At 41.1% G+C, this 17,737-nt stretch overlaps 1 protein-coding gene across 5 annotated transcripts in view; it reads left to right on the forward strand.

Moving 5' to 3' along the window:
- The window catches only part of ABR (active BCR-related), a 306,836-nt gene that overhangs the window by 243,953 nt on the left and 45,146 nt on the right, over positions 1 to 17,737 (forward strand). For all 5 annotated transcript variants that reach the window (XM_018561033.1, XM_018561031.1, XM_018561032.1 and 2 more), the window contains one exon: positions 615 to 746. In XM_018561033.1, the coding sequence (XP_018416535.1) occupies positions 615 to 746 (132 nt within the window). The remainder of the gene's footprint in view (positions 1 to 614; positions 747 to 17,737) is intronic.

Below are 17,737 nucleotides of genomic sequence, written 5' to 3' on the forward strand. Positions count from 1 at the left end.
ATTTATTATATTAGAATTTTTTAATTTCGTGTTTCAAACTTCATCATATCCGGGATGTCTACTAGACTCTTGTTTGGACAGATTTAGGTGAGTTATTCCTAAAATATACTAAGAATTACAGGCCTACAATATAAAACAACAAATTTCCATGAAAAACAATGTACCGCTTTGGCAAAAAAAAATACTGAATAATCATACCGCCAGGGAGGTTAACTAAATTTAGGATGTTATGTGCATTGGTACACTGTGGTGCCATTCATTTTGAATAGCCTCTTAATGCACCTCTATGACGCACCTACGTTCAGTATGTGCATGTGGTGTGCTGCACTAGCAGAAATTCAGCAGGTAGGATGTCCCATCAGTCGTGGTGCATCGGGCAATCCATTCTAATGAATAGGCTTCCTTAATACAAAACACTTACACACCGCAACTGATCTCCTTGGTGTAAATGGGCCCTAAGTGCTAATCCCTGGATGAATCCGTAGGGGGAGGGGGAGGCAGCCTAATAAAATTATGACTGGATTTTGACACTTACTCTGCACCTATTCTAAATATCTGAAGCATTTTCTACATCGAACATTGCAATTGAAACTCTGACTTCTTTGATCTCATAGGAGTTTGAAATCGAGCTGGAGGGTTCCCAATATCTGCGAATCTTATGTTATGAAAAGTGCTATGATAAAAGTAAGCTCAACAAAGACAACAATGAGATTGTGGACAAGATTGTGGGCAAAGGACAGATTCAGGTAGGAATTATGCTGACTTTGTTTTTGTTTTTTTCTTTCGAACACAACCCAACAATGTGTTGCAGTTTTATTGGTGTGTGTAAGGGCTTATATAGAGAGACATGTTTGTATTGCATTCTATTTACTTACCTGAGACTAAACTTCTGCCAGCACTGAGAACAGGGTGACACATAATGTACCAGGTGAATTGCATAAAGCAGCTTGATGACAGTTTAGCAGAAGCGATATGCCGCAAGTCTGCAACTGCTTCTAAGCGTTCATTTTCCTATTGCAAGGATTTGTCCATCTAGGTTCTTTAGAGCCAAATTTGCTGGGCCTTCTGAATTCACCTCCCAAAGTAGTGAACATAGAATGACCAGTACATGCATCATGATCATGGGAAACAAAAAAAAGAATAGATACCTTAAAGAGACACTGCCTCCTTCAACCATATTTTTGCAGAGGCCCTCTGTTGACCCACTGATGTTTATCTTGGCAGAACTCACAACTCTTTCCACTGTCACAACCAGCAACAATACCCGGTACTGCTAGGCATAGAGGAGCATCTCACTTCACGATCAGAGAGTGCCCAAGTTCAGCAGCTAATCTCTAGGCCCAAGTGCTGTCACTTGACAAAAGGAGTGAAGTCACCACTCCCCCTCTAATGTCCAACACTGCAGATTTTAGTGCCAGCTGCAATGAGGAAAGTAGTGGTGGAGTGAATAAAAGAGGTTGGAAAGGGGAACGCTTTGAAAAGACAATAGGCTCAATTCACAAAGCTTCATACAAGGAAAAGTTTACTCATTTTCAGGCATGTGACTATAATTTTCAATTTCTATTGGGCTCAGTTTAAAAGAACGGTCACTTTTAATAAATTGAATGTCCATATTCTGGATTTTTTTTTAACTTTGTAAATTGAGCCTAAATGGGCATGGTGACCATGTCTCTTTTTAAGATTTACCTTTCGTTTTGACATATTTTGGATATTGGACTTCTCTGCTAGTATTTTCCAGCAGAATTAAAGAAGAACTCCAGGCAAATCAGATCTTAATCCTTCGCACTGCAAGGGTTGAGTGCTCTTTTTTTGTCTAGGGAGATAAAATAACAAAGGTATACTTACCCAAACTGCAATCCCAGCTGACTCTTAAGCTGCCCACACACCTTACAATTTATCTGCAAATTTTCTGTGGTCAGATGGAAAAAGTGCAACAGATTGGCCCAGGTGGAGATTACTCCATCCACACAGTTAAGCGTAGATGGAGGAATCTGTTGCACCTTTTCCATCTGACCACAGAAAATCTGCAGATAAATTGTAAGGTGTATGGGCAGCTTTACACTGCTCCTTCCAGCCCACCTCTTCCTCTGTTCCAGCGATGATATGTCCCTAGGTGTCCTCATATCCAGTACATTGTACTGGATGTGATGACTCACAAGGCCTTAGACCAATGGAGCAAAGGGGGAACGAGGCTGAAGGGGAGGGGTCTAAGTGCAAGCTAGGATAGTGGTTCGAGTGAGTATAACTTGTTTTGCCTGGTGATCTGCTTTAAACTTTCAATTTTATTTGAGCGTAGAATTATGCTTGGCCTTCCCAAACATGGGCAGATCTTAGACATAATAAAAGGATCCAATATGTAAAATGCTTACCAAGCCAAGAAATTGTTGCCTGCCTACAGACAGGCAATTTTTCAATATTAGTTTTTATGTCTACATGTAGAAGATATTATTCAGGTGACTAAACTGATTGACCTTTACATAATGTACTTTAGTGGTCTTTTGTGTGCACACCCTAATGTAATAGGCTGTGCACACCTATGGCTCTTGTTATGAGGAAAGTGCTTAGCAGATACCCCTGGCAAGGGTTTCTCTCAGGAAGTGAAGGGAGTACAATAGCAACAAGCCAGGATAAATAAAACCCAGTCAATTGCCTCTACACCAAAGAGAGTTCTTGCAGGAGATGTCTTCGTGGGGCCTACAGATGCATGATTATTCTACAATCTGGCCTGACCATAAAAGTTACAGAAGGGAATTTATCAAAACTGGAGCAGACAAAATGTCTTCTGCTGTTTACTAAAAGAGATTTCCTACCATGCTGGGAGATTCTTACAGATACTACAAGTTTTAATTTACTAAAAAACATTGAATCATTATTGGGTCAAAAAAAATCTGCGTGTCTTTGGCCAGCATTATTCTTTTCAAGCAAATGGAATTCTTACATTTCCTGCAAAGTATTGCAGTTATACAAAGATATTGCTACCGCATGTATGCTATTGGAATATCATATTTGTAATGGAGATAGAGATTTTTGCAGTGTAAGCATTTTGTGCTCCTTTAGAAAGGTCACATGGTAAGAGATTGATTCCTTCATATCATTTGGCATTTTGAGCATGCTAATGTCACAATCCTGTGCTCTCTGTTAAGGTCCCCTAGAGTGTAAACTCCGAGTGATGTAATGCATAAAACTTGCAGTAATTGTCATGTTTCTCATTACTTTTGGGGAAAGGGGGGGGGGTCTCCAATCTCTTCTGCTGCGTTCGATCTTTGGGGAAAGAGCAGGAATGTAAAACTGGTAATTCCTTCCTTCCCTCACAGGAGATCTCCTGTCAGTATTTGGTACCCCATACAAGGCCCCTGATATCCTTTATAATTATCTCCTCCCCATGAACTGGGGTCAAACCAGCGAGGTGCAGTGTTCTCAGGAACCAGAGCTCACTAATAAAGGATAGGTTCATATTTTATCCTGCCCCTCACTCAGCATGGGGCTGACACCGTATGGTACATCACATGGAATATTGCTTTAATTATGACAACTAAAACTTGAAAGAGTCTGGTGCTACTTGGCTAATGTGTTCCTCACCCCCAGTGACCCAGAAATAGGCCTTATTAAAATCGATAATTCTGCTGTGACAGGAAGGGGTCTCTATGTAAAAGAAGCATTCAATGGAGCTGTTATCTTACCAGCTGCTGCTGGTTGGAAATACATTTATTTCTGCCGTTTGATAGCCATTTGTTTTCTTTCTGATAAGCATAAAAAAATCACTAAAACCCACATTGTAACTCCCACACGTTTGGAGCTGGCTGTGACAAACCCTGTAACTGATTGGATGGTGAGGTTCCAGACGTCTGTGAGAAAATGGTCAGGATGTAGTATGTCTTTTATCAGTTGTGTGATGATGACCCTCCATGTCGTAATGATCCTCTGATGTCTAGAGATCTACTGAGTTGATAGGCTGAATTCTCATAATTGTCCATAAACTTTCTTCCATCAATGTGTGGGAGCATATTTATTTATTATTTCATATAATGCTGGCAATGAAAAGCAATTCACTTTACTCCCTTATGCTTGCAGTCTAATGTCCCCCTGATGTTGAAGCACTCACACACACTGCCCAATTTGTGTGGAAGCTGATGAGCCTATGAGTACACTGTGTTTTAGTTTTTGAAAAGAAACTAGTAAACTTCAAAGAAATTAATGCAAACTTAGAAAGACCATACAGCACATTGGTTTAGGTTAGCACTTCTGTCTTGCAGCACTAGGGTTCAAATCCCAGCCAGGCCACTACCTGCATGGAGTTTGCATGTTCTCCCTCTGCTTGCGTGGGTTTCCGCCGGGTACTCCGGTTTCCTCCCACACTCCAAAGACTTTCTGGAACTTAATTGGTTCCCGTCTTAGGGCCGGTTCACACCACAAACAGTACGTTCCAGAGCGATCTGCAAAAATGCTACAAGAACTTTTCAAACTGAGTGAGATATGTAAATTGCAGTCACCTTTGAAATGTGTTGTATTTGAGCTTCTTTTACTGTTGTCTTAGAACTTTCCACTAGACTTTTAAGGTTCCAACAAACAACTTATTCAGCAAAGCAGTACTGAATGTAATAATCCATAGCAGCAAATCAGATTTCAAGTTATGGTGGTAGGATTTGTTTATTCATATTGAATATTGTGACACCAGCCAAGAATGATTTGCCTTAAAGATAAAACTGAGCATATTAGTGTACTCAACACAAAAGATATCTATCTATCTATTTATCTATAGATAGATAGATATCTTTTGTGTTGAGTACACTAATATGTATATATAGGTATACACTGTGTGGCCAGATTATTATGACCACCCCATCAGTACTTCGTTGGGTCACCTTTTGCCTTCAACACTGCGGCGATTCTTCTTGGCATTGACTCCACGAGATGTTGAAAGGTGATGCGCGGAATCTGACACCATGCCTGATGAATAGCACTGTCCAGTTCTGTGAGATTTGATGGTTGTGGAACCAGCTGCCTGATGGCTCTTTCAACTTTGTCCCACAAATGCTCAATTGGATTGAGATCTGGCGATTGTGGGGGCCACCTAAGCAAGGTAAAGTCTCCCTCATGTTCTTGAAACCACTCCTGCACAATACGAGCACCGTGGCATGGCGCGTTGTCTTGTTGGAAGAAGCCATCTCCGTTGGGATACGCCATCAACATGATAGGATGAACTTGATCAGCAACGATACTTTGGTATTTGGTATCATTTGAATGGCACCTCCTGTCCACAATGTGATCGTCCATCTGTGCCTCACCACGCTGTACCACAATACCATGTGTTGCGGTGCAATTGAAAAAAGTAGTGCATGTGGCACAGTTGGTCGCATTGTGGGCAGAAGGTGCATTTGGGGTGTCAATCATATGAATGACAATGAAACGCACCTCCTGCACTGTTAATGCACAATTGCACTGTTCCCTCCAAGCTGCTAGACTGGTCCCTGCAGCCTCTTCTCCCCTTTCCTAGGGCAGTCTACGGATCGCTGACTTCATCACGTTATGCAGGTCCATTGACCTGCATTAGATGTGAGGAATTCCAACTGGAGCGGAGGGAAGAGAGGTGAGCTCTGACCTCCTTGGGAGTCAGGATCAGATAAGTAAAACCTAGAGAGAAAAAAAGAGCATTTAACCCTTGCAGTGCGGGGGTTGCCCCAGTGCCAGGGTAAGTTCCTTCTTTGCTAGGAGATGGGCTTTAATAATAATATTTTTTTACATGTTGGGTTTTTTCCTACAGCTAATACCATGTATAAATAATCTCTTCTTAGAGCTTTGTAATGTAGCATGTTTAATTCTGTGAGGTTATTCCAAAACTACATGAGTTGTGTTGAAAACTTTAAATGTTTACTGCAGTTTTTGATTGACATTTTGTTAATGTGTTTTTGCTTTTTTTCCTCCGTGATACTTGGAATACTGTGAACATATGTATTGTGGTAGCTGGAGTAATGTAAATTTTTTTCACTCTTGTGACATTGCTAGAATCCAGAAACGCACTGGCTGTGATTGACTTGCAGATAATTAATTGGGTGGAAAGCCTCTGTAGTAACTGAGCCTTGTCATGTATGAACATTCATGTGGGACTCAGAATTCAGCATATTATTATTCTTCCTTTAGGACTTTCTCCCCTGTCTTCAATTATAGCAGCACTTTCCCTCCTTCTGGGTCAGATTCCTATTTAATTAATCTTCATTCAGAAATGTGGGAACAAATGTGGCAGACTTGTTAATATGATGACAGGACTTGCTTAAGCTGGCCATACACTAATACACTAAAACGATTGATTAACACAAAAAAACGCTGTTTAGTGTATAAGGGGAATCCCTCCTCACCAGGCTGTTTTATTCTAACAGTGACAAATGTTCCTCTATCAGAATGCAAAAGCTGATTGACTGCAGTCCCTGTTCCGTCGAGAATTTTTGGACTGGCTACTGAAAGAATTGCTGATGAGAAAAATCAGCTTTTGTCAAATAAATGGTGCTGCTGTTGGGGCCACACATTGTTTTAATTTCAAGCATTGTATGACAAGATTTAGTGCTGTTCATTTTGGAGTATGCGCCGGAGTGTGTGGGATATGTCAGGTCATTGTGGCCTGTCACTAAGGCAGCAGGGTAAAACATGCATGATTTTTAATAGGAGTTTACCATCTAGTTGTGCCTCTTGCGTTCTGTAATCAGGAGCATATAGCGTCCAGGATTGGTATTAGGGTGAAAAAAATGCAAAGCTAACAGCAGATAACAGATTCTTCACTTCAGGGCAGTAGGTATTAGGCACCCCACCAACCCCCAAAGTAAAATGCCTGGAGCTTGAGCTACCTATCAGCAGTGTTGGGTGTTGTCACTTGGAAAGCTTCTTGTGTGACAATAGCGACTTTCAGAAAGTCAATATTTGCATATACAAGATCACAGCATCTGGACAGTGTTGAGATGAGGTGTTTTTTGTTGTTGTTGTTGCAGCCGACACGTGCTTCATGTTGGCTTCTGTTAGCGTTGTCATTTTTGAAACCACAGCTTTACTCAATGATATTCATATATGTACTTGTTCTCAGCAAAAAGTTGTTTTATACCTAACTTTCTGATCACTGAGGCACCCCAAGCTGTTCCTGTTTAACCCCTTCATGACTGAGGCCCTTTTTTCATTTTTTGCACCCATGTTATATTCCACATTTTAGGCCTGAAAATGACGTAAAACCCCCCAACATTATATATTTTCTGAATGCCAAGACCCTATAGAATAAAATGGTGGCAGTTGAAAATTTTTATGTTGCGCAATATTAGCGCAACTCCTTATTAAACCCCAAAATTTAGTGAAAAATTTAATTAAATGCCCCAAAACACAACAAATTACCCATTTTTTTAATGAAATATAAAAGATGAGGTTACAACGAGTAAAACGATACCCAACATGCCCAGTTTACAGATTGCGTGCGACCGTGAAACGGCGAAAAACTGCAGTACCCCAAAAAGTCAATAAAAGACGCTTTAAAAGCCCCCACAGGTCATCAATTTAGAGATACCCCAAAATACTGGCCCTAGAATTATTGCTCTCACTCCGGCGTGCGCGGCGATACCCAACATGTGTAGCGCGTTCGTCGTTTTCATGCGTAGGCGCACCCGACGCGTGTTTACGTGGCGACGCGCGTGCTCGCGGGGGCGGGGTACTTTTAAAATTTTTTTTTATTATTATTAGATTTATTTTATTTCATTTTAATTTTAAAAACTGTTTTTTTTTTTTTTTTTACTTTACTTTGACTGCTATCACATGGGGGGGCTTGCAAGCCCCCCCATGTAATAGCAGATGGTGGTGACAGGTCCTCTTTAAGGTGATGCTGGGGGTCCAAAAGACCCTCAGTGTCACCTTTACACTGGAAATAAGCTATTGAAGTGCAGATCGCACTTCAATAGCTTATAGCTGGGCTGCAGGAGCCCAGAACTGACAGCCCAGGGACCGGAAGTGATGCAATCTGCATCGCTCCCGGTCCCATAGAACGGGGAGGGGATCGATGAACGGAAGTTCGTCGACCTCCTCCCCAGCTCCCCGCGGACACAAAGATCGCCGGTCCCGGGCCCGTAGGAGGGGCAACGGAGCCCGGGAAGCACGGCGGGGGTGTCCGGCGGGGGGGGGCGGCCCCTTCTTCGGGACGCAGAAGCGATCTGGCGACAGGTAAGTCGCCAGGATCGCTTCTGTTGTAAAGCCGACAGTCGGCTCTACAAGTTTAAACAGACTCCCGGCGGCAAAAGTCACCGGGAGTCTGTTTAAACAGCCCCGATGTTGGCGACGTACACTGTACGTCGTCAGTCACGAAGGGGTTAATTGTTAACTGCTCAGATATCGTTCTGAAAGAATACATTGTTTTGTCAAACTCTGCCGCGGTGGAGGATGTATACCTTATATTTTCTTTTATCTCCCAAAAAAAACTAAAATTGTGGCAGGGATCCCAAACAGCTGGACTGTGCTGATCTGGCTAGACATTTATTTGTCCGGGGTCTTTTAAAGATAAAGTCCCAATCAGTTTGGGTGGCCTTACATTTCTTTGGGTCTACTTAAATGTATTATGCTCATTTCATCCTGCCACAGAAGTAAGTGTAGTGTTTGTTATACTACCTTAGTTCTTTGGGCTGGACTAAAAATAAAATGATAGCCCTTAAGGTCTAAAGGTGGTGGGCCACCCACACTCATTATTTGCTGATAAATTCTTAGTAAGCTGCTATGTAGCAGGAAACACGTATGAACTGCTTGAATGAGATTGTTGGGGAGTGTAGGGTGCCAGTAAGGTCAACTTCATGCTGGCAGCTAGTGACCTTGTGCTATGATTGACACACTGCTGGAGAAAAGACACGTGCTTACAAGCTATCCCCCTGCACACATGCTGGACAGTGATTCAGAGGGACTACATTTGCCATATACTCACATAACATATAGGAATCCACTTCTTATTTTGTTTATATTCTGAACATGAACATTATAATATATCAATATCCACTAAGAAACAAGTTAAACCCTTTCCACTTAATCACAGATGGCCATTGAGTATTTTACAGCCCACAGTTTGGCAGGTGAGGGCTGTTTGAAGTGTTAGTCCTTATATGAAATCATCAACACTGGGACAGAATGGTTGTTAGGCCCCGTTCCCACTGCGCGATATGCAAATCGCGCGTTTGTCGCTCCAAAAAGGGTCCTGCTGTAGCGACACACAACCCGCGACAGCAGGACCCTTTGCCCCATTGAAATGCATTGGAGCGCGACATCGCAGGTCATTTGCCGCGATATCGCGGGAATTACCACGCGATAAATCGCTCAATGTGAACGGGGCTTTAAAGGGTTCTGTTGATACTTGAACTAAACAAGTTTCAATGGTGTTTAGAAAGAGTCCACCTCATCAAGGCTGATTTCCAGTAAGGGCCTAGCCTATAAACAGCCTTTGGCATGTTTCTCTGAAAGAGAGATCAAGGGATCATTTAAACCCATCATTGAATTCCCTAATTTTTAAATATAAAGAATGTAACGTTTACCTGAAGAACCCCTGTCTGATGAGTCAACTGACTGTGCCACCTAATACATTGCTGCAGTGGAAAGGTTGCTGAGGTGTTAAAGAAAAACTCTGGTTAAAATTTTTATTAGCCCTTGCAGTGGGGCTACCCCCGCACTGCAAGGGTTAAATGCTCGTTTTTGTCTAGGTGCTAAAAAAAGTTATACTCACCAGGCCATCAACGTGACCACTGAAGCTGTCTGCTCCTCAGCGTCCTTACTTCTATACACAGTCTATGCACAGTGTATAGAGCGTGATGACACCAGGACCGTTAGACTGTTGCAGCAGAGGGTAAGAGACGTTCTAGACACCGGTCTAAGAACAAGTCACCTTGGAGCTTCGGGTAAGTATAACTTTTTTTTTTGTACCTAGACACAAACGAGCACTTAACCCTTGCAGTGCAGGGGTAGCCCCACTGCAAGGGTTAATAACTTTTTTCATGGAGTTCTTCTTTAACACCATTAAGAATTGCTCTAAAAAATGGCGTGACATGCTTGTTGCTAAGGGCAATACTTCCATGTTTTCCTTTCTCTTATTCTGTACACTTGTTATATCTGGTGTCTGCCTTTGAAGAAAAGCAGGAGAACAGAACGCTGTAAAAGTGCTGATCAAGAATCACAACAAATTTTTTGTCAGGGGTTACAAATTTGAAATATCTGGTAAGTGCATAATTATCCAGAATAGATGATACATGTGATCTGGAAGTACAGTGAGAGAATGATTGTCCAAGTAACATTTCCAATTTAAAGAAACATGAAACCCATTATGTTAATTTACAACACTGAAGCAAAGAAATTGGCAAAGAAGTTTAGATGTTAAACAGTATTGGCAGGCAGAGGTCTTGTTTCTTGTATTGAATCCATGATGAAATCAGATTTCTTGCTGTTGTTGAACTATATTCCAGTTAATTGTTAGTGCGCTTTAAACCAATAACACCTCTACATTTTAAATCTTCTCGATACAAGAAGATTTGGGGGAGAAGGGCAGCCGGGAACATTTCTGGCATCAAAGTATTACAGTCAGAAACAATTGCAGTTGCCTGTAAATATCCAAAACTGCCTATTGTGGCATCCGCAAATATTGGTATCATTGGCCTAATTCTTTCTAAATTCGGTTGGGAAAAGACCCAGGAAAATTGTGATTGGTGTAGGTGGAAACATAGCTCATATATTTTAGTCTTTTTAGTTGCACTTTTGCTCGATGTGGTTCCTTTATTTGCACTGCAGAGGTTTTTCCCACTCTAGGTCTGAAATAAAGACATGTTGTTGCCATATTTAGTCTAATTGCACTGGAAAGAGGCTAAATCATATTGGGGATCTGGTTGTGGGACACAGAAGACATGCATTTTATATCTCTCTGTGAAACATGTTTCATCTCTTGCCAAGACTACAAATGAGGACATTTTAAAACACATCCCGTATTCTAAACAGCATATTACAGCCTTCTGTCGTCCATACATATGTTAAGAGGTGATGTGTGCTGTAGAGGGGGAGGTTATGGACTTATAAGAGCCTCCGCTTTTGTTCTTGATTCCACTGCATTCATTTTATTTTATAATTATTGTTACTTTGAAGAATTGGAGTCTGTACACGTTAAACTCTTGAGAATGTTAACATTTAGCGCTCGTCTCAGATCCTATTTATATGCATGCAATTCAAACCAAAGCCTTTTTGTGGCAACACTGGGGAGATTTCCCAGCAGAAATTGAGAGATTGTGCCATTCTTGGTGGTAAAGGCTTACAATTATAAGGTGGGCATCTGTAGTCATTATCGGCTTGTATATGAATAGCCATATATGTTGAGAGTGTTGCTTTTACTGCATCCGTGGTGTCCCATAAGCCCCCTAAGCCACCCTTATCTCTTCTCTGATCAATAGCTACTGTATTGGCCTGGAAGATCCACCCTGATGTTTGACTTCTGCATTGGCCAGGAGGTTTTTCTGGCCTACCTATATGCATCTCCAGGGTCACTCAGCAATTTCAAAACAATTAGGAAATTTTCTGTGAGAACATTTTATTGTTACTGTGTAAGAAACATTTACAAGAAGTCACAGTGGACTGTGGTCCTCTTCCAGCTGCATGCAAGGGAAGGATGTAGAACCTGTAGTGCATTCTATTTTTTAACATGGTTTAGGCGGCTCAGATTTATTTAGAAAGTCCTGTTTTAAAGGAAGCATGTCTTGACATAAATGCAGGGATTGTCATTGCTGACCACTTTCTAAAAAAATGTTTGACTCCTGTCATGCATCCTAGAAGGCAGCCTAAAAAGGTTCTAACTGCCCAGAAAAGATTCAATTTAAGGACTTTGTAATACCATCCAGGGCACAGTGAATATGGATATAATTATAAATACATGTAAAGAAACCGGCTTTCAAGAAAAAGTCAAACTCTTTTCCCTAGTTCTTGTCACCCAATAATATAAAATCCCGTACATAAATGAAATACCAGTCCAAAAATAACACTTTGTTTGCTGCATGGTTTAATTAGTTTGTATTCTATATGGAAGTGACAACAGCTGGTTTTAATCAAAAGTACAAAACATATTTTACATTCATGTTGTTAAATATCTTCTCTATTTCACATTCTGAGTCTGTCTTATACATTCTGGGCCCCTAAGCCAGATGTGGCCCTTCCTCCAACACCACTATTACAATGAGAAAATGTTAATTATTAAAATATGGTAAAATGGAAACAAAGAACAAAGTATGTGTACGATGCCTTTTTAAAGCAAAAAATGGGTTCACACACCAACATATATACAGTGCTAGTCCTAAAAAGTGCATGAAATGATCCAATAATATGATACAAAGATTAAGAATGGTGGTGTTTAGGTAGATCGCATAAACCAAACTGAGCACCTAGTTCCAAGCTCGCTCCAGAGATGGACTACAATCTTCCGTTTTGGTTTACTAATTTGTATTGAGATTGTAGTCCATCACAGGAGTGAGCTTGGAGCAGTGACTACTTTACAACACACACAGGAACCATGGGGAACAAAAGTAGCCACCCTCCAGAAGGAAGGACAGTGTCAGCACCAATACAGAGATGATTTGAGGATCTACAGCCGAGTGATAAACAAATAAGATACATTCTTAATAATTTGTATTGAGATTGTAGTTCATCACAGGACTGAGCTTGGAGTGGTGAGTACTTTAGAACACAAACAGGGACCATAAGGAACAAAAGTAGCCACCCTCCAGAAGGAAGGACAATGACTTCATGAATCCAGAGATGATTGGAGGATCTACAGACGAGTGATTCACAAATAAGTTACACTTTTAATAATAAATGCATTTTTAAAATATGACTCCTGAGTTTAGTGTCACTTTAAGTTAAAGTGTTGTTTTTTCTGGTTAGAGGGCACCATAGTTGTCAATCTAGGCTGCTCGCTTGATTTTCACTATTAACCCCTCCTCGACTCCTCATCTCCATTGCATTGGCAGGCGTTCCTTTGTAGTTTGCAGAAGGTAGCTTGTAAAACTGATGAGATTGATTTTGTTTTGATATATCTGTTCAAGAAGTTACAAGGGCACTGGAATTCTGGCAAGGTAAGCAGTTATTTTTCTGTACTTTCGGAAATTGTACTTGGTCTGAAAAAAAGAAGCTACAATATGTAACATTTTTCTTTCTGGGTTTAGAAACAAGGGTAAGGATCCTCATTTCCAAATTTCTTTTTATTATTTAGATAATTTCTTTTTATTATTTAGATCCTTATCTTGGTGTGTTAACTATGTGAATTGAGCCTCAAATGTATTCCTGGAACAGCTGGACATATACCTCTTTTAACAAGTTGGCCTATCTTTTCATTCATTGTAGCATACTGGAATCATACAGCCTAATGTACAGACAGTGCGATTATCCTTAGCTGGGCGCACACCTAGTAAATATTCATCCCCCTCCTAACCACTGTCCGATAGGCAGGAGAGACAGGAGGTGTCAGGAGTATAGCTGTGCCTGGTACAGGATGATTAATGATCCTCCCTGTGGTATCTCCATTTCCTTTCATGACATTGACACGTGCAAACTGTTAGTGAGGAGATGAGCTGCTTAAAGGACATTTGTCATGAAGCACATTTAGATTGCTAGGGAAATGACACGGCAATATCACATAATACCTAAATTTGTTTCAATATATTTGATTTAAAATGCTTATATTTGGTTCTTTCAATTTCTGTCCTTTCATGCAGTTGGCATCTGCTTTTACAGTGGTGCACAAATGGCAATCACACAAATAGCGTTTAAAGCAAGGTGCACATGTAAGGGCTTGACACAGTACAAACACAAAAATTTCCCAGCACACTTACCAGCGAACTGCCAAAAAAAGTCAGATTTCACTGTCTAACTATTAGGGTTAAAAGCAGAAGTTTTCGTTGCACAACTTTGCAAAATATGTGGAAGCCACACTGCCTGCTCAAGGCCCCTCTGCGAAGTGTGGTCGTAACTCTAATCTATGAGAGCGTCCATCGTGGAGCATATACTATACATATATATTGGTTTTACACTGGAGCATTCCATCTATCTGTATATTCAAGATGCTGTGTTTCCCCATCCAACTTGATTTCCTCTAGTGCTGTCTTATTTTTTCAAGTTTCAGAGGGAACACTTCAGGTTCTCTTACTAGCATGACCCAAGGACACCGTTACTGAGTGCTGTCTTCCCTCTAAAACATCAGATTGGGGTAAGACAAATGTTCAGTTTCTGTCAGCTGAAGTGGCTTTTCATGGTACAGCAGGAGGGCACTTCAAGGCAAATTATTTTCTTCCCCAAACAAAATAGTGCTCTTCTTGATATGCGAGTGTATCATGGCACGCCTGTACCTACAGCATTGAAGCTGTATATATTCTGTGATCTAAGACAGTGATTTACAGTGATATTTGGTAATGCCACTACTGTGCTGCTGTGTACTCTTCACATTGCTGGAGGCTCTGACATGAAAAAAGCAAAACCTCTGGCTATATCAAGATGGCCACTTCTACACAGAAGCACAGTGCAGAACAAGCCATGGTAAGCCAGTAATAGTGAAAGATCAGTTGCAGGGAGACTATAGGCGATAATGCTGGCTAATGATGTGTGGGGGCTTGATTCAAACCCAGTTTGGCCTAGCCTGCACAAAACTTCCACCAGACCAATCAGTTGCAGGTCCGGTATTCCAAGACCCACAGCTATACATCACAAAATGGCAGGGTATGCCCCTTGCTGTAACCGATCTCCCACTGCACATCTATACTGCTAACTCGTTCCCACACCAGTGACTTTGTAGTCTTCCAATCTTTAAATCACTAATGTAAAATGAATGACCCAACTTAGAATACTTTAGTGCTTTCCTTGTCAACGTTACATAGTTACATAGTATTTGAGGTTGAATAAAGACATTAGTCCATCAAGTCCAACCTATTAGGATCTCATTCTAGGAGTACCCGTACCCCTGTATATTACGGTCCCTTAAGAAATCGTCCAAAAGTTTCTTGAACAATTCCACATTATTTAAATTACCCTACAGTGCCTGCAGTAAGACCCCCAATCATATATAGCATTTTCCGTGCGGAAGACCGCACGCAAACATTTTCAATCTGCACATATTTCGCTGATTTGCGGCTATTTTATAGCCGCGAACGTGTGGAATCCGCCATATAAATGCGCTTGTACTATTTTGCAGCCCGCACGGATTCGTACCAAGCGGCTGCCGCAAAAGTCTGAACAATGCACATTAAAGTGCATTGCTTTTTCTGTTTAGAGCAGCTCCGCGCGTGTTTGGCTGGCCGAATACGTGGGGACAACCACTCCTGTGTGTATGGAGCCTTACAGAAGGCTTTGCTCTAAAGCTCCACAGCGCCTCAGTGGGGGCTTGCTTTAACCCCTTCATGACTGAGGCCCTTTTTTCATTTTTTGCACCCATGTTATATTACACATTTTAGGCCTGAAAATGACGTAAAACCCCCCAACATTATATATTTTCTGAATGCCAAGACCCTATAGAATAAAATGGTGGTAGTTGAAAATTTTTATGTTGCGCAATATTAGCGCAACTCCTTATTAAAAGTTCATAGTGTGGCCACAGATTTTTCGTAAGGTGGAGTATGTATGTTACTTAGAAAAATAGAGAATGATTTATTTAATTCCACATAGAAGATATTGATCGCAATCAGTCTGCTTCAGTCTAAGGGCTATCCTGGACATGGTTAGAATCTGGCTAAATACCCGCTTGTTTATTCAGGTATGTGGAGTACATGAAAGACTCTACTTTATTAATTAAAGCAGATGTAAACCTCATCACTAAAATCTTATATAAGCTTCAACATGTTAATGTAATTTCAAAAGTTATTTTCACTCTTTTTAAAATGTACAGCTTTCAATAAAATAATTCATGGTGCTCCTCCTATGAAGGCACTTGTTTGGGCCCTTCCAGCGACCTCTGCGACCCTGGTAGTTCCGCCACTGTGCACGGTCATTGTTGCCTTGTCACATGCACACCTGGTGGACATTACAAGTGGCTTTACCGACACACATGGTCCACTGTTGTCACTATCAAGAAGCTGGTAATGTTGAGCCCTAGAATGTCGACAGGGAGTGGCGGCTGGAGGAGGAGATCAGCAGTGCTGAGATGTAAAAAAGGTAAACCATATTCAATAAATAAAGGAAATGGCAATAGTTTGACACACAGTGTTTTAGAGAAATATAATTCAGGTAGGGTTTACATCTGCTTTAAGGGCCCATTCACACCAGCTTCTGCACTTAATTGATTGATCAGCACTTGGTGTGGGGTGGCCAGCACAGTGCCTATGCAACAATCCCAGCACATTACACTGTGTACTTTCGCTTTTTTTTTTTAACTGCCACAAGTGCCATTTCATTCAGCATCCCACTGCGCTGAAAAAAAGTACTTTCTTTCAGTGCACACTGCCATGTTCCACCACAACGCGGTGGTATGAATGGTGTCCATCCATGAGAAGGCGAAGTGCCTTGTCCTGTGTTGGGGCTTCACTGGAAAAAACGGCCAGCAGCCCCAATACATCTGGTGTGAATTGTGACCCTAAAGGGTAATAACGTGTGCTATTTTGCTGTGAAGTTCTGAGTTTGGAGATCTAACAAATGGTTTTACTAGTAGGGATGTCCATTTCCAAAAGAAGTTATAACTGCTGATAAAAAGAATAAACAAAAATGTGGATTTAAATGACGGTATGGCATATGGTATGATTGGAGTCCTTTTCCTGATTCACTCTTTATTAAAGGAAATTTCTAGAGGCTGCCAATGCTGACCTCTCATTCTTAAAATGCTAATTCCCTGACCTTCAGTACTTTTTGAGTCACTGACCCATAGCAACGATTGATATAAAATGTTCTAGCTTTATTGCATACTCCGTTCAGGTGCCTCAAAAAATACAGAAGTCAGAAGGAGGTGAGCAGGAGTCCTTAAAATCTGTTTTACCCTAGACTCCATGCATCAAACTAAATGCTAGAGATGATGGACTCTCAAATACACAATTCTGTTTATCACTGTCATCTGTTATCTTCTCTGTGCCAAGTGTCACATTTGTTAGGGCAGAGATATATCCAGGTACATGTAAGCAAACGTCCATAACATTGGTGACAATAAGTGTAATCAGTTTGTTGTGACGATGACATGGTCTTTAACCCCATCCGAAAAAGAAGTGCAGTGGAGCTACTCATTTACTTTGGAATTTGGGCAAGCTGAGTCAATGGTGGTCAGCAAAAATCCACAAAGCACATACAGAAGCATGAGGTGAAAGGTCTTCTCAACAGTATATTTGAAGTACATGTGACTCGATCAGACTACAGACTTGATGATGAGGCAGCAGACTAGGGGTCCTGACCTCTCTCCCAGGCTTATAAAGTCTTGTTTAGACTGTGTGCTCGCACTCCCAGGACTGAGATTGGACCAGGGAAAGATGTAATAATATATATTTAGAAGCTGAGATGAAGATGAGCATCCTTGCAGTGGGCCTACATGGGTGGTTTGTGTGCAGATTCCACAATCAATACATGGCTTAATACTGAAGTGTCTGGTTTAATTATTAAAATGGGAACTAAGATGTTTACAACATAACTTTTGAACATTGCATATAGAGCTGCAGCTAACGATTATTTTCAAAATCGATTAGTTGGACGAGTAGAACGCCCCAGATTTATGAATCATGAGGTCTGAATGGAAATCCTTGTACTATTTGCC

This window comes from Nanorana parkeri, unplaced genomic scaffold (assembly GCF_000935625.1).
Source record: "Nanorana parkeri isolate BGI_ZX_2015 unplaced genomic scaffold, ASM93562v1 scaffold494, whole genome shotgun sequence".
In the NCBI taxonomy this organism is placed as follows: Eukaryota; Metazoa; Chordata; class Amphibia; order Anura; family Dicroglossidae; genus Nanorana; species Nanorana parkeri.